At 46.4% G+C, this 19,908-nt stretch overlaps 1 protein-coding gene across 1 annotated transcript in view; it reads right to left on the bottom strand.

Annotated features, from left to right (window-relative positions):
• Positions 1-19,908, bottom strand: part of FAT2 (FAT atypical cadherin 2) — a 36,753-nt gene that overhangs the window by 9,545 nt on the left and 7,300 nt on the right. Inside the window, exons 3-15 of the mRNA XM_042826426.1 lie at positions 18,203-18,264; positions 17,038-17,349; positions 16,236-16,446; positions 14,233-14,372; positions 13,213-13,488; positions 12,572-12,782; positions 7,537-11,589; positions 5,076-5,272; positions 3,445-3,598; positions 3,083-3,316; positions 1,815-2,204; positions 887-1,101; positions 397-534 (exon numbers count right to left, since the gene is read on the bottom strand). Of these exons, the coding sequence (XP_042682360.1) occupies positions 397-534; positions 887-1,101; positions 1,815-2,204; positions 3,083-3,316; positions 3,445-3,598; positions 5,076-5,272; positions 7,537-11,589; positions 12,572-12,782; positions 13,213-13,488; positions 14,233-14,372; positions 16,236-16,446; positions 17,038-17,349; positions 18,203-18,264 (6,593 nt within the window). The remainder of the gene's footprint in view (positions 1-396; positions 535-886; positions 1,102-1,814; positions 2,205-3,082; positions 3,317-3,444; positions 3,599-5,075; positions 5,273-7,536; positions 11,590-12,571; positions 12,783-13,212; positions 13,489-14,232; positions 14,373-16,235; positions 16,447-17,037; positions 17,350-18,202; positions 18,265-19,908) is intronic.

The following is a 19,908-nucleotide window of genomic DNA, read 5'->3' as shown; positions in this document are numbered from 1 at the left end:
AAAAACATCTGTCGGCAGCAGTTTGAGCTGCTGCTGCTATAAGAGATTGTCCAGATGGCCACGTCCTGCTTGTGCGTGTTTTCTATCTGCTCTGGTGCAGAGAAGCATAAACCAGCCATGTTGTTTTCCAGTTTGAGAGCAACTCTTGCCTGACCAGCTTAGAGCACCAGTAGAGCAGATCGCAGCACAGAGTTGTGACCACTGAAGCCTATACTGTCTCCTCTAAAGCCCTACTTTTCTACAGAAGTATCTGCGGGTCTAGGAAATGAATAACTTGCCTTTTGCTTTCAGTATTACTAGTAGATCATTCAGAAAAGAGCAGGCAGCTGAATATAATCTGCTCATTCCAGCATAACAACTGCTTCAGCTTTCTCATTTCCGTTTCCTGGAACTCACCTCCTCCCTGTCCAGGTGCTTGGCAATGCTGATCTGCCCGCTTTTGGGTTGGATGGCAAAATGTCCCAGCGGGTTCCCTTCCACAATTGAATATGTGATCTGATTGTTCATTGTTCCATCCAAGTCATCAGCTGACACCTGTTAGAAGGAAAAACACATAGGACTCGTGGCCAAAGAGCTTTCCTGTGGAGGAATCCCCAAGAACAGGACCTCTCTGTCTTCTAAGGCTATTGGTTTGAGCATGCTTTAAATGAGGAGGAGGAAGGAAAGTGGTTTACATCAGTGTAATTTGCTGTCATCCCTGCCTATGGGCTGTCAGAATTCTGGCAATCATTGTTTTTTAAGTCATGCCTCAATCTCAGGTGCCAAATGACACAAACCCGCTGGAACGGCTGTGCCCAAGGAAGAAAAAGGTGCAGAGGGAGAGTAAATAATACGCAGCACAAGTAAGAAAATGAGGTTAAAAATGTGGTTTTGTTCATATTCGTACCGTGAGGATGATTTCTCCAACTGCGACATCCTCCCGGATATCAGCAAAGTAAGGGTCTTGGATGAACTCTGGTGCATGGTCGTTAATATCAGTTATGTTGATAACCACCATGGTGACATCGCTGAGAGAAGCTGAGCCCTTCCTTGTGCCCTCAATGGATAAGTAGTACTCATGACTCGCTTCAAAGTCCAAGCTCCCGTTTATGTATAAGGCACCTGCAAGGGCAGATGGACAGAAATGGCATGAGATATTTTAAATGTCTTTTAAGATAACGCATACCAGTGGAAGATTGATATGGAGAAATTAGCAGGAGCCTTGAAGACAGAGAAACTGAGGAATGCGCCGAATGAGGATGGTACAGACAGAAGCAGGAGGCCTCTGAAGTTCAGCCAATGCTTGTTCCAGGGATCTAACATTGGCCTTGAGATAACAGCTCTTATCAGGTGCTGTGCAAATACAGCAGTGCTTTATTTGGCAAGAAATCCTGCCTCAGCACCTGCTTGTGGTTAATAGATTGGTAGCTGCGTTCACTGAGTGCTCCCTAATAAAACTGTTAGTCTGGGCTACAGGTTCCTCCTGAAATCAGGGTGAGGAGACTTTTTAAATGAAATCAACTTATCTCATGTTTTGAAGTGGAACTTTTCTTCCCATCCTCTTCTCTACCTACTCCTCTTTCTCACGGACCCATCTCAGATCCCAGACATGTAACAGGAGTCTTTCCGTTCATTCAGAAAGATTTGGTTCGTGCCCTAGCTGATTTAGCTGATGAAATTTAGGGTAGAAGTGAAGACTGTATTCCCTGGCCCCATACTGTACTCTGTATAGTAGCAGAAGAGATATGACTGCTTAGAAACAGAAGGGTAATCTGCTTTAGAAAACGAAGCATGTGGGATCAACCTGGACCAGCTTGGCTATGAGATCATCTTACCTGTGTTTGAGTTGAGCTGAAATTTGCCATGGTCATTGCCGTTCACAATCTCATACTTGATCTCTGCGTTCTCTGTACTGTCTCTTGTCAAGGCTGACAAGTTGAGGACCTCCGTACCCACAGCCACGTCTTCTTTCACCATGGCCACATATTCAGGGGCCAGGAAGACAGGTAGATATTCATTTAGATCCACGACAGAAACGGTGACAGTGCCAAGAGCAGAGAGGGGCTGTGGGGTGCCCTGGTCGGTGGCACAGACCGTCAGTTCAAAGGCTGAGTGCTGTGAGTCCTTCAGGGGCTTTTCCAGACGGATCACCCCCGTGGTTTCCTCAATTGAAAAGTGTCCATTGGCAGAGTCAGAGAGGGAATAGACCACCTCGGCATTGAGACCTGCAAGGGTAAGGGACAGGCTGCATAAATTTATGGTTAGGAATGCTGCTGGTATTAATTCTTATATCCAGAAGGATGACATATGCCTAAGTGAGATGAAATTTCTAGGGAAACGGGACTGTATGAACAACTTCTTCAAATGTGCCCCTGTCCACCCACATCCCTGTGTTTTTAAATGTCATCTTCCTTCATCTCTGCTTCCAAACCAGATCTTGCTTTTATATCATGTAAGTTCAGTTTCTGCTCAACACCTTTCTTAGAAGCCTTTTGTCTCTATCTGAGAATCTTTTGTCTTCCAAGGACTTCTCCACCCATTTTCGGTGGTCCTATGTGGAGCCAGAAGTTGGACTCGATGATTCTTACAGGTCCGTTTCAACTTGAGATATTTTATGGTTCTATGATATCATCTACCCCCTCCAGACACACAGCTCCTTTTTTGCTTATTATGCCCATTTTGTCTCTATTTTTCATATGATTTCTATCCAGTTTGGAGCTGTGTGTCAGGAGAGGGTTTGGAGGGTGTGTCAGGGACATGGTTTAGTGAGAACTATTGGTGATAGGTGGATGGTTGGACTGGATGATCTTGAAGGTCTTTTCCAACCTTGGTGATTCTGTGATATCATAGTTTGTGCTGTGCATCACTGTTAAAGTTGATGAGCTTTTCCTTGAATTCTGTGCGTGTTTCTACAGATATGCATTTCTGATAGGTGCTGATGCCAGCCTGCTAGTCAAGAACATGTCAGTGATGAGATCCAGGCAGGCTCTTGCCAAGACTCACTCATCTATGCCCATCGCTGCAGCCCTTCCCTAGCTTTTACAGGTTTCTATTCAGGATGAAAGATGGATTTTGCTAAAACGTAGATCTCACCCTGACTCACCTTCATCAAGGTCCCTGGCAGATACCACAGCAATGGGTGTTTTTGTGGTGGTGTTGTCAAAAACGGCGACGGCGCAGTGGCTGGGGAAGAATCTGGGTGCGTTGTCATTGGTGTCCTCTACGGTCAGCATTATGTCTGCCTGGCACGAGCGGCCGCCGCCATCAGTAGCTTTGGCAACCAGGTGGTAGGTGGGCTTCTGCTCCCGGTCAAGAGGTGCAGAGGTGATCAGTTCCCCTGTGGGAAGGAGTGGGAAGTGGTCACGTGTCCAGCAACTGCAAACCCTACTGCATTAAGCCTCCTGCAATGTAATGAGCCCCAACTGTGCAAAGGAGGAAAGCTTTGTGTGCAGGTCCTGATCTCACCTGTGTGGGCGCCCAGGCGGAACTCCTCTGCGCCGGGGCCGTGCAGGCTGTATGTGATCTGGGCGTTGCTGCCAACGTCGGGGTCGGTTGCTGATATTTTCAAAATGAAATGACCTGGCTGAGCATCTTCGGAGACTCTTCCCGTGTAGAATATCTGGCAAGGACAGAAGGTATCATTGGCATCTGATCTGTCTCCCAAACGCCTTCACACCATATGAGGAGGAATGGAACAGGAGAAGCTTTATAGAGAAAGGTAAAAAGTGGTTTGCAGAAAAACACAAGGTGCCTTATGTCTTGGTGCTGTGAAAGATGACCACAACACCAGGGTATATGAGCCCAGACTGGAGGACAAGCCTATTACATTTGGGACTTCTGCGGCCCCATCTGGAACAGCAGCCAACCACAGCTTGGGAAGGATATAGGCCTCAGGGAGAGAGGTTTGGAGATACAGAAAATGTGACCCATGATTAAACTGATGATTGCTAACAAGCTTTATGATATTAAAAAGAAATGTCAGTAATTGTAACAGTAATTGGGGGTTGGACTCGATGATCTCTGGAGGTCCCTTCCAACCCCTACAATTCTGTGATTCTGTGATTCTGTAATTGCTTTGACTATGACAATCCATAATAGGCTGTTGAGTAGGGCAAAGCAGCAGCCTGTGGTGGTTAGGCACTGGAATGGGCTGCCCACAGAGGTGGTGGAGTCACCGTCCCTGGAGATGTTCAAGTACTGTGGAGATGTGGGTTTGAGGGGTGTGGTTAGTGGGCATAGTGGGGATAGGCTGACAGCTGGGCTTGGTGATCTTAGAGATCTCTTCCAACCTTAATGATTCTGTGATTCAATTTTGACACTTGGACTGACAAATGATGTAGTGAAGGTCAGGAGCAGACTATGAAGGCTACCTGCAAACCTCCATCTCCACCTCTAAGAACGGGCTAGGCAGTTTCAGTAAAAACGGACCTTGTTTGCAATCAGGTTCTCTCTGTGACACCTTTAACTTCTTTTAAAGCCTAGATTTTTCTTGTTAGCAAGTGCTAGATAATATATGTAGTTTCTTTTATCCTCCCTCTTATGTCAGGCTATGAATGCTGCTGTGGGTGAATTTCAGCACCTGCTGCTGGTCTGTGCTGGGACACATGGAGGCCAATACTTTGCACCGTGCCTTTGAGAGGAGGGCAGCTAGTTCCAGGGCGTGGGCTGGGACCAGTGAGCTCATTTCACTCAAGCCTCTGACTCTCCTTTGGGAAGCAGCCTCTTCTGTTCTTTCTCACCATGAGTAAAATCCATACCAGTGATCAACTCTTCACAGCTACAGCTCTCCTGATGGGAATCTTTCAACTTAGCAGGATATACAACTTGGTAATTTACATGCCCCAACCCAGAAGGCTTCCTGGCATTGTTTATCTCCAAAAATTATCCTTCATAATGCTTAGGTGTTCACTTACTGCTGGCAAACATGCTTGGAGGCTAAATTTAATGTTCTCGCTTGACGTGCACCTTAATTAAAATTGCTAAGTATAATCAAAGCAACCGGATTGTGTGAGAAACATGACAAGCCAAATCCTCTCAGCATGTGCTCTTTCTGCCTTTTCTTTCTGCCCCCTGATGTAGCAGGACAGCCGCCTTACCTGGCCGCACTCAGGGCTGTTGTCATTGATATCCAGAACAAAAATTTCTACTTCAGTGGTAGCCTGAAATTTTCCATCAGAAGCCATCACTTTGAGGAGATATTTCTCTGTATCTTCTCTGTCCAAAGGCTTCTTGGAAGAAATTGTCCATTCTCCCTCAATTTGGTCAACTGTGAACTGTCCTAGCACATCTCCTTCTAGAAGGGGCAAGAAGAAGAAAATAGACATTTACTGAAGTGGTAAGAGAGCGCTGGCACAGGTGGTCCAGAGAGGTGGTGGACAACCAAGGTCAGGCTGGAGAGGCTCTGAGCACCTGGTGGAGCTGTGGGTGTCCCTGTTCATTGCAGGGGAGTTGGGCTTTTTAAGGTCCCTTCCAAATCAAAAGGTTGTATGATTGCAGGGATGGTGTAGATGTGGCTACTGCCAGTCCCATATGAGAGCTGGAAGACTTGCATTGGTGCCACAGAAAGGACACTGGTGACATACCATCCCCGTGGGGGGTGGTTGGTCTACTGCACAGTTCCGAGATACCCTGTGTGTTTCTGCTATTCACTGAATATTACGCTGGGGAAATGGATGGGGTGGAAAGAGGAAACAATTCACAATTTCGTAAATGTCTTTGTAATGTTCTGCAGATATGCATATTCATTGCTGGAAAACCACATTGTCTCACTCTCCTAAGACGTGTCAGGCTTTCTTGGTGTACGTTCCTAAAGAGATCTGAGAGTTGCAGATGCCTTGGAGACATCGGTTAGGCTTTATTGCTATATAACACATATAACCTTTAGATGCATTTAAATCTAGAGCTGCTTTTCACTCTGTAAGACCCAGTTGATGGGAGACACAGTAAATTGAGACTGGACAGGCTCTCCAGTCCGCCAGATTTGTGCCTCTCCTGCTACTGTCATGCAAAGTGGATTTTAAAAGGCCTCTGGCACATCTCTCTCGTCTGGCAAGGAACTCATGTCCTCTGCTGAACCCAGCCCAAGTGACTGGAGAGAGAAGAGAGCACGTTAGGTAATGGGAGGCAATGCAGAGAGCTGGCTGCAGGGCTTGTTTGCTTTGGGCTCTGAAGGGCTCACACAGCCAGGTAAATTAAATTTGCTCTTTCTTCTTCCATGTGGTGGTGAATCTGGAGGCTCAATGAGACATCTGCTGGCCCTCCTGATGCTGCCACACTGCAGTCCTTGCTCAGATCTAGGTCCTGTGTGCTTGAAATCAAGGTGCGTGTGGACAGTGGGAAGTTTGGCTTTGTTCACCCCTCATTTCTTTTGCTGTGGTGTTATGCTGCACTTGTATTTATATGGTTGTATGTAAAGTTTGGCCTGAGCTTTGAAGTACAAAGCGGCAAGAATTCAAGGCATCCACCACTAACACGAGTGTGAATTCTCTCAGGTTTAAAACTACTGCCTTAAAAGTGGCAGAAACAATAATGCAGAAATGGATTGACTGTTTTCTCCCAAAGGCTTGCAAATAGCTAGACATACTATACACCAACCAAAAATGCCAGCATTCCTCCTTTGTTTTGAATGGTTACTACAATAGATAACAGGCTACAACGTGAACTTGTTAAATGCTTTGACCCTGAAGGGTCTTCATTTGAGTTTGAACAAACATTTTAATTTGAAGTATCTGTTCCAGGACCCCTTTGGGGTCAAAAAGTACCGTAAAATCAAGCTGCTGCTTGTGCGGATGCACAGCATTCCAGTATAAACTTTTGTAGGTTTACAGCAGTGGTTAATTTTAGTTGGCACTGCTGATGTGTGGAGTCATCTTCCGTGCCTTCTGTTAGCCAAAGCTCTCTCAGAGATTGATGTGATAGTCTCAAGTATCCACCAGTCTGCAGAGCAGTTAGCTGCAGCCATACCTAATTTTTTGGTAAGTTAGAGTCAAAGTGGCATCAGAAGGAATAGGTTTAATGCCAGAAAGATATGTCTATATATGTACTTATTAAAACATACAGATAGGCTACATATTTGTGTGATGTGTAAACTGCGCTGCTTGCAGAAGAAAAGTGCAGGGCCAAAGAAATTACATACAGACCTCAGGGCCTATGAGAGAAAACCTTCCTTCTGGCTTCTGTCACTGCAATAGATCTTACAGTTACATAGTTATAATGTAGTTAAAAAAAAAAAAGTAAGTAAATACTTGTATAGTACTGCATATTTATTTGTTTATATTTTAAGAAATATGGAAGGGCCAGTGGAGGTGATAGCTATTTTAATGATAATTCCATTCAGCCAGTTTAGGGAATGTCACTGAAATTAGTTTCTAAAGAGTTTTGCACACCCTAGGCTCAGTTGACTGATGAGTTAGGCTTCATCTCCTATTTCCAATAGGACTGTCAGGGTGAAGTTGTTTCTGTATCAACACTTTACAAGGCAAGGTATCAAAGCCTCACTTTGACGTGATGCTTTAATAATTCTTGGCAATTAAAATACGTAAAGTCACGAAAACTCACCGGTTATGTAGCACGTGACCCGCCGATTCTGCTCAGAGATGTCTGCATCAATGGTGCTCAGTGTGACAATGACCTGCCCTGGCTCGGCATTCTCAATTACTGACCCTTTGTAGAAGTCTGAGGTGAACTGGGGAGCATTATCGTTTTCATCAGAGACGGTGACTTCCACCAAGGTTTGGGAAGAGAGCTGGACTTTTCTGCCATGGTCAGTGGCCACCACATAGAAACGATAGGTCTCCTGAGTTTCACAGTCCAGCTCCTTCAGTGTAGTGATCCATCCAGTCTCTCCATCAATGGTGAAGAGTCCCCGGAGGTTGCCAGACTCTGCTTCCAAGCTGTAGGTCACTTGTCCATCACTTCCTGTGTCTTGGTCATTTGCTGTCACTTGAATGACTGTGGTTCCTGATGGCATGTTCTCCATGACAAAAGCTCTGTAAGGATCTGCCTCAAAAACAGGCTTGTTGTCGTTTATGTCTTGCACTTGGATGTTCACAGAAACCAGGGAGACCAGCTCAGTCTCTAGATGTGAGCAGTGAGCCATAACATCAATCTGGTACCACTTGGTGGTCTCATGATCCACTGCCTTTTTGATTTTCAAAGCCCCAGTTTGTTCATCCAGGGTGAACACCTCATCCTTGTTACTTTCTGTAGTGGTTCCCTTCACCAGGCTGTATATGATGGGATCCTCTGCAAAAGCTTTGACTGACCCTATTTCTGAACCTTCTGGAAGGTCCTCAGATGCTGAGAATGTATAAAGGGGCTCAGAAAATCTTGGCAGTGTCACTTCCCTGGGGACAATCTGAAGATTCACTGGGACAAGGGAGTTCCAGTGAGGAGGTCTGCCATCTTCAGCTTTCACCTTGAAGTTAAAGGCTCTGTTTTCCAAACCCACAAGGCTCTCCTTGACCTTAACAACCCCGGTGGCAGCATTGATCTCAACAATATCTTCTGATACATCTTCCACAGAGTCAACGGAGTAAACGACATCTGCATTTGCACCTTCATCAGCATCATAAGCCAGCACCTGAATGACGGGGGAGCCTTTGCTTACGTTGGACTGGATGGACAGTGTGTATTCAGAGGCTTTGAACTGAGGAGGGTTGTCATTCTCATCTGTAAGGATTATTTTGACAGTGCAGAACGCCACCTTCCCACCGCCATCCTTAGCCATGACCTTAATGGCAATGACTCTCTCTGTGGAATTTTCCCTGTCCAGTTTTTGCAGTGTGGTGATGTGGCCTTTGTTATCTATGGAGAACTTCTCATCGGCAAGTTTATTGATGATAGTGTAGTCTATGGTGCCATATGGGCCACCATCTGGATCAATGGCCAGCAGCTCAATCACTTTGGTTCCTATCTCAGCATTTTCTGCCAGCTCTGCCTCATACATGTTCTGCTGAAAAGAAGGGCTGTATTTGTTGGCATTTGTGGTATTGATATACACAGGCACGGTGCTCTGGAAAACTCCATCTGAAGCAGAAACTCGGAGACTGTAAGATGACTCCAGGTCTTTTTTGCAGCGGTTGAACATGGATATTATTCCAGAAGTGCTGTTGATGGTGAAATGCCTGTGGTCGTTGCCTGAGAGAATCACATACTCCAGTCGGGTGGTATCTCCGCTGTCAGGGTCCAGGGCCTGGACTTTTATCACAACGTGCCCACACGTCGCCATTTCGCTTACCTTGGCTTCATACTGCAGCTGGCTGAACTCGGGAGGATTGTCATTGATGTCTGTCACGTCTACAATTACCAGGGCATCGCTGCTAAGTGGAGGCATCCCATGGTCTGCAGCTCTCACTTTCATGCGAAACTGCTGAGTTTTTTCATAATCCAGTGCTTGAGCCGTTGTTATTTGCCCTGTGCTGGTGTCAATATTAAAGAACTTGGTAGTATCTGAACCATCATCCAAGATCTGATAGGAGACCACTTTGTTTCTGCCTGAGTCTTTATCAGAAGCGAAGATCTGGACAACAGGAGTATGTGCTGGCATACTCTCTGAGACAGACGCTGTGTAGATCATCTCAGAAAATACAGGTGGGTTGTCATTGATGTCTTCTACCTCCACCTCTACCCTGGCTTCTGAAAATGATCCTAGCGCCGTATCTGTGGCCCTAACAGTGAACGAGTGCTTTGTCTCTAGCTCATAGTCCAGCTGCCCCGTGACAGTAAGGACACCAGTTTTGAAGTCAGTGCTGAACAGTTTCAGGGAGTCTTCTTCCATTATGTTGTAGATGAGGCGCAAGCCTTCGGGGCTGCGGGCCTGGATGTGGAGGATGGATGTGTATGGGGGGATATTTTCTGGCACTTTTACTCGGTAATACAAGCTTTGGAACAGAGGGTTGGATTTGTTCCTCACACTGATCACAACCTCTTCTTCAGCAAGGAGTGGGGGTTCACCCTTGTCCTTAGCAATGACTCGGAGGCTGTATTTGTTTAAAGCATGATAGTCAAGAGGCTTCTTAAGTGAGATGTCTCCTAGGTAGGGGTCAATCCTAAAGTACTTATAGTCCTCTGCAAATGAGTAGGTAATGGCTGCGTTGTTCCCTATGTCTTTGTCCGTTGCTGACACCTGAAAAAGTACATCACCTGGCTCCATGCCGTCCTGCACTGAGGTGTAGTATGGCACGTTCTCAAACTGAGGTGGGTTGTCATTGACATCTTCTACATAAACTTTGACAGTGGCCTGGGACACTCTCGGTGGTTTTCTATTGTCCTTCACTTCCACAGCTACCTCGTGCACATCTTGTGCTTCACGGTCAAATTTCACACCTTTGGTCTGGAGTACTCCAGATGCTTGGATCATTTTAAATTTTTCCTTCCCATTTAAAAGTGAATAGAAGAGTGGTTCATTTAGCTGATATCCCTTGACCCCCAGAACAGTGAGAGTCTTCTCGTCTGTAGAGTTCTCCATCACAGTTGCTGTGTATACATCTTGATCAAATTTTAAGCCGCTACCTTGTGCTTGAGTTAAATTTAGTTTAACCAGAGCAGTACTCTTATATAAACCATCGTCAGCTCTGACCATGAGTTCATGATGATTTCCCAAGCCAGTGGCATTAAGAATGGAGAGAAGTCCAGTAAGTGGATGAATGTAGAAAGCATTATCAAGGTTTCCTTCCACGATGCTGTAGGTCACCTCTGAATCAGCATCTTTTGCCTGCACTGACAGAAGCTCCATCCCTGGATGGGCTGGTAACAGGACAGAAAGTTCATAAGTGTCTTTGGCAAAGACTGGAGGTGAATCATTCACATCTTTAACGTGGATTGTGACCTTGGCTGGCTTGGATGCAAACAAACTGGGATTTCCGCTGTCATGTGCGTGTACACTGAAGTGGAAAACTGGGGTGAGCTCGTAGTCGATATCAGCACGACTGGTAAGTGTCCCTGTGCTGGGATCTACTGTAAAATATTTTAGTGCTTCTGGTTCCAAGATCTCATAGATGAGCAAAGCATTGGAGTCTTGATCAGCATCTGTTGCATGGGTCACCAGGGGAGCATTGCTTTCATCTAGAACCATGCTTTGTGGGGGAGCATTCTCCATGATCCAGCCGATGAAGGCAGGCTTAACAAAGATAGGCACATTGTCGTTCTCATCTGTGACATAGATAAGCACCATTGTGTCCATGAATGCTCCAGCCATGTTGGTGCCACGAACTTTCAGCTGGTAAAAAGACACCTGCTCAAAATCTAAGCTCTTCTGAGTGGAAATAAGGCCTGACTGATAGTTCACGGAGAACACTCCATCTCCATTTCCATCTTTTATTTCGTAGCTGACTGGTGACAAGCTTGAGGCTGAAACCTGGATCAGAGGAGAGCCAGCAGGAGCAAATTCACTGATCTCTGTGATGTATTCAGCCTCTGGAAATTTTGGAGGGGTTTGATCAGAGGGTCTAATGCGGACATGTACTGTAGCAGAATCTTTAAGCTGGGGGAACCCTTGATCTTCTGCCTTTACAATAAGAGTATATCTCTCTTGCTTGGATGGATCCAGTTTCTGTGCAACTGTAATAATACCAGAATGTGGGTCGATGCTAAAGAAACCTTCCCCATTACCTGCAAGAAGAGAAATGCAAAGTGAAGAATGCAAACGCCCTGTTGCTCTTGGTTTTCTGTCTTTTCTATTGTGCTCCCAATTTCAGACCTAATTAACGTATATATTTTTTTTAATTAGCAGACTACAATCTTCTTCATTAATTTCTAAATAATTTTCATTCTAAGAACAATGAATCCATTGAGATCTATGGGGTAGCTTTTAACTGAATCAAAAGGTAAATTAGAAGATGAATACTCTTCTAATTTAAGCATATTTAGTGGTGGTAGAGTATGTGTTTGAAACTTCTGCCTTGTGTGCAGAACAAGGTAGCACAGACTGTACTAGTTGCTTCAAGCCCTGTCATGCTTATAATTACCAATACTTCAGGAGCAATTAAATTCCTCAGTCCTTGATCTCAATTGCAGTGAGAAAGATGTAGCAAAGGATGGCTTGTCTCCTTCAAAGAATTTACCTGCTAAATCGGCAGTGTGGCACAGCCATAGCTATTTAGGTTTTAATCTTCAGAGTGAATGATAAAATTCTTGCCCAACGAGTTATCCCATAGAGACCCGTCAACCAATGCTGAGAGAGTGCTCCCCTTTCCTCAAGGATGTATTTTGTGGTAGAACTAGTGGAAGGGATGGTGGTGGTTGTGTAAAGGCAGTACTTTTGTCTAACAAGGACAGTGATCCGTCGCTCCATTCCCAAGGGTTGGAAGATCAGATCTTAAGTTGTTCTAACTTGTCCATTCATGTTTTTCCTTAGAACAGTGACTCAGCAGTGTCCTTTCTGAGGAAGGATGCTAGCGTTTCATAATATGGAAATTTCTTACTAGCTATAGTTTTTCTCTGGATAGGAAGGAAATCACAGTGTAGAAACAGAATGGTGAAAAAAATGACTTTTCACCATTCTTTGCAACAACTAGCAAAAGTTTGGTCACCAGCTGGAGGATGGAAATGCATGCATGCTCCTAGCCAAACCACCTTGCTACATGGCCCTCACCTGCCTGCAGAGAGTAGTGGATTTCAGCATTGGCTCCTTGGTCCCGATCAAGGGCTCTGACTTGTAGAATCTCTGTGCCCACTGCTGCTGAATCCAGCGCTTCTGCTTCATAATGGATGCTGCTGAACTGGGGAGGGTGAAGGTTGCAGTTCTCCACGTGGATGATGGCCCGAACAAAGTTCCTTTTGATGGGGACCTCCTGGTCCCGTACCTGAGTGACAGAGAAAGGGCAGATAGGGTCAAACTCTAGGAGCAGGCAGGTCTTCCAGGATAAGGCTTCCAGAATTTCATCAGGACTCTTAAAAAGGGTGATATGTTTCATTGCTATCAACACTTTGGATGGGGATGAGCCTGCAAGTTTCAGAGCCAAAGCGCAGCCTTGGAGGAGAACGCAAAAATTAACAAATATGCACTGTGTATTCTTGTACAAGAACCCAGTAGCCCTCTGATTAAATTAGCTGGGTGATGTGCTCAGACATTGATATTTATCCAGGATTTGGTAAAGGTTAACACCCTGCTTTCCTCTTTCCTGTCACTCTAGGCAAATTCTGTTTGAAAGACTAGAATTAGCCTAAATTTCTTAAGCAACCAATATGTCCTGGTGAAGCTGGCAGATTTGTCAAGGTTTGGATAGGACTCACCATCACTGTCAGGGTGTGCTGTGGCATCGGCTGGGAACTGAAGCCTTCTGCTGTTGTGAGGGCCCCACTGCTGGGATCCAACTGGAAAAATCTTGTGCTTTTGGGGTCCATGCTGCCATGGATGGTGTAGATGAGACCTTTGCCTTTGTCTTTGTCTGTGGCGCTGACTTGAAGGATCTCCCTTCCTGAGGGGGTATCTTCAGGAATCCTCACCTCATAATGGCTCTCCAGGAACTGGGGGCGGTGCTGGTTGATGTCGATAACATGGATAAAGGCCTGTGGGGAAAACAGCTCAGTAAGGCAATGTAACCTTGAGTGCTACTGGACTTATGGAGCCCTGCAAAATCTCCTAATTCCTTTTGACTGGGGCTCTGAGCCCTGTGACTATCACAGCTCCTCCAGCACTTGGGCCGTCCATCCATGGTGATTAGGTCTCGTACCTTGGCTGTCCCCAACCACCATACTGACACTGACTGCATCTGAGGAAGTCCCGACCACGTGTAATAGTTTGCTTCCTTTAACAAACCTGAACATGCCATGGGTGTTTTGCTCAAGCAGGTTTCTTGACATCTGCCAGTGGCCTTGAGTGCCAAAATAAACATGGGGATGAGATGCAAGGTGGCAGGGAATGCACAGCAGGGAAGGCAGGGCTTTGTTTGTTTATTTGGAAAAATGCTTGAAGATATTATCCATTAGCACTGCGTTCACAGGAACAGTAGTGTTCCTCACTCATCCTCCACTAACCTTCACAGTGAATTTCCCACAGTAAGAATCACTGATGGGTGACTCATGTTCTAGGCCTTTGCTGTAGAGAGGGCTGGATTTTTGGCTTCTTTTTGTGTATGAAGAAAATGGTTGGTGAAAAATTAAGCTCTGAACACCCTTCCTGACAGTAGCTAAAAATGGGTGAATCTCAGCAGCTGCAGGAACTGGTGCTCAGGAACAGTGAAGTCAGAAGAAAGATTCCCTTTGGCATATACTGACTCTATATGGGGTTTCTACTACAGCATAAAGCACTACCTGAGTTTTGATGGTAGTGGACCCATCAGTGACTTCTACTGTCAGGTTATAGCTTGACTTCTTCCTTGCATCAAGGGCTCTTGCAATGACCATACTGCCCGTACTCTTCTCAATATCAAAATCCATGTCATCGTCACCACCTGGAATAAGAGAGAAATGAAAAAAGGGAAACGGTGGGACAGTTGAGGCTAGATTTGTCTGGAGCTAGCTGCAAGCAGGGCAAACATATTCCAGGAGCTGCCTGGAGATCTGAAGGATGAGGATCTCCCCTCCAGACAGCACACACAAGCTACACATCAAGCTCACACCCAGCCACAGAGAAATGTGGCATGCCAGGCAATGCAGCTGGAATGAGGATGTGTAGGCACTCACTCTCGGCATTCAGCTCATCTGGGGTTAGTGCCAGAAGCAAGGCTTCCTCCAAATCTAGAAAGCCAATGCTAAATGTGAGGGATGGACACAGGAGATAGGGTGCACATGAAGAAGATGGGCAAAGAGCTAGCAGAACATGATGACAAAGGAGTGTGACAGGAACAACAAGGGGATATACAGAAAATGAGGGGGAGGAGAGGAGAATGGATGCGTGGATGCACTCAGTCTCCTGGCTGGATTTGCAAGAGGCCCATCTGACCACTGATTGATTTGCACAAGGTCTCCAGCTATGCACCATCATGAGCTTAGCATGGATCAGCAGCCTGCAGGGCTGACCCACAGTCGTGCTGGCCTCCAACTCAAGGTCACACCATGGGCATGCCAGCAGTGGTCTTCATAGCCACAGCCAGAAGCCTGTGCTCTACCCAACAGCCCAACTCCTGAACAGTTGGAGAGGCAGAAGGTGCTTCCAGGGTGAGCAGAGCCATTCCAGATGGTCATGGAGTGCTGGAACCGCAGGCCCAAGCAGCAGAAGCTGTCCCTCATGCTGTTGCTGCTCAGCCCTGGCGTGGCAACCCCCTTCTCATGCTTCGCTTGCTGATGGTCTTTCTCTGTCATGCATGAAGCACATTGTTCTGGGATTGGGCTAAAGAGAAGTAGTGCTCTGCTGTTGTATCCTAGCTCTTAGTTCCTCCATTCTTGGTTACCAGATGCTCTGGATTCTGTTTTGTGCTCTTACCAGCTGGGGAAATCTTGGCTGGTTGCTAAATTACATACCTTCCCTTGCGGGAAAAGTGCAGTGGTTGCCAGCCATCTGCACCAGCACTTTCCTGCCGGGAAGAAAACAGAAGGAAGCAGAAAAGAGGAAAAGAGAGAGATCCAGGGTTGTCTTTCCCTGGCAGAAGAGAAGAGGACTCCCACTGTGTGCTGCCAGAGGGAAAGAGGAAGCCCAGGAAAAGAGAGACAATAAAAATGCTGCTTGGTCAGAGTTTTTGTGTGAGATTGCAGGCAAGTGCAGGTATGTGGTGGGATAACATTCAGAGGAAGACACTGTTATGCTGCAAGCCCACACAGACATTGCTAATGCCAGGCAAGACTTGCACTTGCACACCACCTCTTGTAGCATTGCATTTCTTGTTGCTTAACTGCATTTATACACTATTATCCCTGCCATGACATTCTAACGGGGAAAGCTCACCCAATTAAGGCTTTGATGAGGGCTGGCCCTGCAGGCAGTGTCAGGAAGAGGCTGTGCAAAGCAGATTAGGGCAACACTTCAAAACAGCAAATTACAGGATCACAACTGGCCTTTGTTCCTGGACAAGTTCTGCATGCTCACTGCCTGAGACCTGGGGATGACAGCCCACGTCCCTGCTGTTCTGTCACCCAGTGTCCCACAGGGGAACACTGGCAAATCTCAGAATGTCATTATAAAAAGAGTGTTAGATAATTGCACTTGGCATCAGAGCCCTTGGGCAGGCAGTGGTCTATTGATGCCTTTTTTGTGTCTGAGAAAGCTTTCTTTGTAGCTCACCTACACCTAAAGCTTCATTAGCTCAGGTACATGAGCATTGGAAGCCGAACAGCCAGCGCTCCAGACACCGTGCACCGCTTTCATTTCTGCATCTCACCTGTGATATTAAACCACACTTGGCTGGGACCCATCTCGATGCTGATCACTCCCACCATATGGTTGACGGGATCCGTTTCCATGACGGCAAAGTTAAAGTGGGGCTCATCGAACGCCAGCGGCTCTGAGGAGGGTCCGGGCCGTGCCACCCAGCTGATGTGGAGCCGCACGTGGGAGGAGAGTGGGGGGCTGCCGCCGTCTGTGGCCTTGACCTACCGAGAGATGCAAGGTGAGGGTCTTCCAACTCAAGCAACTCTATGATTTTGTGATGTACTGGATGAATTGGGGCTGGAAGGGTATACAAAGCCCTGTGGGAAGCTGCTTCTCCCACCCACCAAGTAGGAGCCTTGAGCCCTGTGTGCACCCTAAATCCCACAAGATAAATCTTGTCCTAAATCCATGTGTCCTAGGTGGAGCCCAAATTCGTCTTGGACATAGGGCAAGTCTGCTGGATCCAAAGCAGAGAGATGGGTCACAACCCTTGTTCTGAAGGCCCACAGGGTATGGGCAAGCTGCAAACCTGAAACTCACAGACTGTTTGGGTTCAGGTCCACCTCCGGATGAGACGTGGATCACTGTAGCCATCACTGGGGGTGCACTGGACAGTCCTTTTAAATTTTCTCCTTCATTTTTAATAGCTTCTTATCTTCCATGTTGCTTCTCCTGCCCTTTCTCCCAGTTTCTGTAGCCCACCCTTATCTGAATCAAGTTCTCCCACTGTTGCTTTTCACCCACCTCTTTTCTTATCTTTCCTGTCTCAGCAGCCTTCCCTCTACACCCACTCTGTTTCCCTCTCTTCTCACCGTGAGTATGTTGTATTCAGAGGCAGGAAAAGCCTTCCTGGAGAGCACCATGCCAGTTATGGGGTTGATGGTGAAGATCCCTTCCTCCTCCTCCTCGATGGTGTAGGTGACCTGGCTGTTCTGGCCCTGGTCACGGTCTGAAGCAATAAGCCTGTAGACTGGCAGTGGTGTCTCTGAGGCTTCTCTCTCTGGGAGCTGCACCATGAAGAGCTTGTGGGGAAAACTGGGAGGGTTGTCATTGGCATCCAGGACTTGTATCACCACTCTGCTGGTGGACTTCAGGGCTGGGTCTCCGTTGTCAGAAACAGCCACCTGCCAGCAAGCAAAGGGACAGAGCTGCTTGTTGTGACCTAGGACATGAGCAGCCAGCCTTCATCCTGAAGGATAATGCATGCTGCCTACTACACTTCATCCTGAGAATAACAGGGTTTCCATGTGAATCTATCTTTGTATCTCAGAATTTTCAGAGCCCTTTCTCCTTTCTACAAAGCTAAACCTCATGGCTGAAACTTGCACTGCTCAGTGCTTGCGCAAGGACAGGGCAGTGTGCCTGCAGGGCTCCTGCCTGCAGCAGCTCAGGGCAGAGGGTCAGGCATTGGTCATTAGGAGCTGCATGCCTGAAAACACCTGTATCCTTTGACTGACCTAGTTATCACCTATCCTCTCTTTGCTGTGCCTGTGCACACTCCCATCACATTGCACTGCAGAGGAATTTTTATCCTCAACCGCCTTGAAAGACACAGAACACCTTCTGGTCCCCATAATGTAAGTACGTGTGTCTCAGAGCAGCTGGGGATGGAGGCAGGCATTGCAAAGCTACAGAACAAAGTGTGGTACAATGAGATAAATCAGGGTGGATTTCTCTGGCTTCTTCTTTCTCTGGTAATTTATTATCCAACCTCCTAGAGGACAATTCCAGTCTTCTTACATTCCCACAGCTTCCAGAACAAGCCTTTCGCTCCTGTTTTCAGCAAGGAAATAATAAACCCCACAGTACTGCTGCAGCTGTCTCTTAGGGCAACGCACACCATTTAATTAAGTTTCCCAGCAGTTGGGAGCTGATGGGATGAGATTCCTTCTCTGTGCTCCAACACGCAAGGAAAGTTCTTTGAGGACTTAATACACTTGTAAGTAAATAAAGCTAATTACAATCATCATTACCTACCTCTAGGATATGTTCAGCCTTGTATTCTCGATCCAGCTGCCGTGAAGTTGTAGAAATCAGACCTGCCAAGAAAGAAAGAGCCTTTGAGCTTCAAGAGTCAGTGCCCAGAGAAAGCAAGGGCTGACCAGATCCCCATGGATCCAGTGGATTTGTTTCAGGTTCCTGCTGTGATCAGAAGCAGATTCCTCAAGGAGCAGTTTGTCTGCTGCAGATCATTGGGTGAAGAAGCTGCCCTCTCCTCCGAGTGCAGAGGCCATGGAGGATAGGGGACCCCTCCCGGATCCCAACACATCTCGGATCCCAGACCTATACCAGATCCCATAACGGCTGAGGGCTGTGGAGACCTTGTGGTGAGGCACTTGGTAAGAAAGGCTGCAGAACCAAGAAAACAAAACCTTTCTTATGCCTCTAAGTAAGAAACATTCTGCATGCGCTGGCAGAAGTTCGGCCTCTAAACGTGTCTCAACTCCTATTTTCCCCGTGTTGAACCTTGCTCCTTGTAATTTGCAGTGTTTTGACAAAACTTTGCCTTCTGTCTTGGGAAATACCCTCCCTTCTACCACTAGAATTTGAGTCTAAAAATAAGGTACATTGTTGATGGTGTTGGTACATAGTTTGAGCCTTGCCTGATAGATGGGGTGAATCCCCCAGCACCTGCAAGATTTGAGGGGTTTCTAAAAAATACACATTGGTTTAACTGCAGGGAATAACTTGCATGCAGAAGGGAAAAATATGGCTTTTATGAAATAGTTTAAATCAAAGTTTAATTGCCTCCTTTTGGCCCAGGTGAGTAGATGCAAGTATGGAAAGGATGGAGCTGAGGTTTGAGTTTCCATATCTTGTTTGGGAATAGTCCTTACCGTATGCCTTTATTCCTCGCCTTTGGTGAATTGAAACTCTGGACCATTTGCACAACTACTTTACAGTACTATTTGGCCCAAAGCCAACAAGTTTTAATTAATACCATTGTTTTCAGTTGTACTGGGGCTCTTTGGTATATTGCTGTTTAGGCATGAGAAAATTTCCAGTGGCTGCAGGAAACACCAGGCAGCTGAAGGAGGAGTGCAGAGCAGCTGCTTGGAACAAGGCTGTTATTAACTGTTTCCACTCGTTCTCTTGGATTGCTTGTATTTGGCACCAGGCACTGAGCTGAACATTTATTTCATGCCTTTACAATCATAAATCAACACTTTTGCACGGTGACAAGATGATTTGGAAGAGTGGTTACCATAGATTTTTTTTCCTTCCTAATCCTCCTATTGACATCTCAGCAGGTGAAGGAGACTCAGCAGTGGCCAGGGAGCCACTTTCTTCACTGGTGAGAGGCTGTAGGGTTCTGACAGCAGCCAAATGCTCAACATGCATGGAAATATTCTCTTAGTGAGGCTCAAAACAGAATCGCAGCAGCTCTTGACTGAGATCTCTGATGCTCTGCTCTGCATTATCAGTGGGCTGAAGAGGACATGGAGTAAAGTCAGAAACTCAGCAACTTCATGGAATGATTTATAATTTTGGTCTAACAAGTCCACAGGGCATGCTGGATATTAATAACAGAGCCAACCAATACCCATGAGTACACTGTGGATACTTCCAGTTTACCTCATTGCAAAATTCAGTTGCAACAGACACTCTGTGTGCACTTGGTTGCTGCATGTCGGCTGTTGGAAGGTAACTTAAACCACTCTAAAGAGATTATTTGGATCTGC

The sequence above is a fragment of the Centrocercus urophasianus genome, unplaced genomic scaffold (genome assembly GCF_019232065.1).
Source record: "Centrocercus urophasianus isolate 14NV4802_14NV808 unplaced genomic scaffold, USGS_Curo_1.0 seq_26, whole genome shotgun sequence".
Taxonomy (NCBI): domain Eukaryota; kingdom Metazoa; phylum Chordata; class Aves; order Galliformes; family Phasianidae; genus Centrocercus; species Centrocercus urophasianus.
This window is presented reverse-complemented; position numbering and strand designations above follow the sequence as displayed.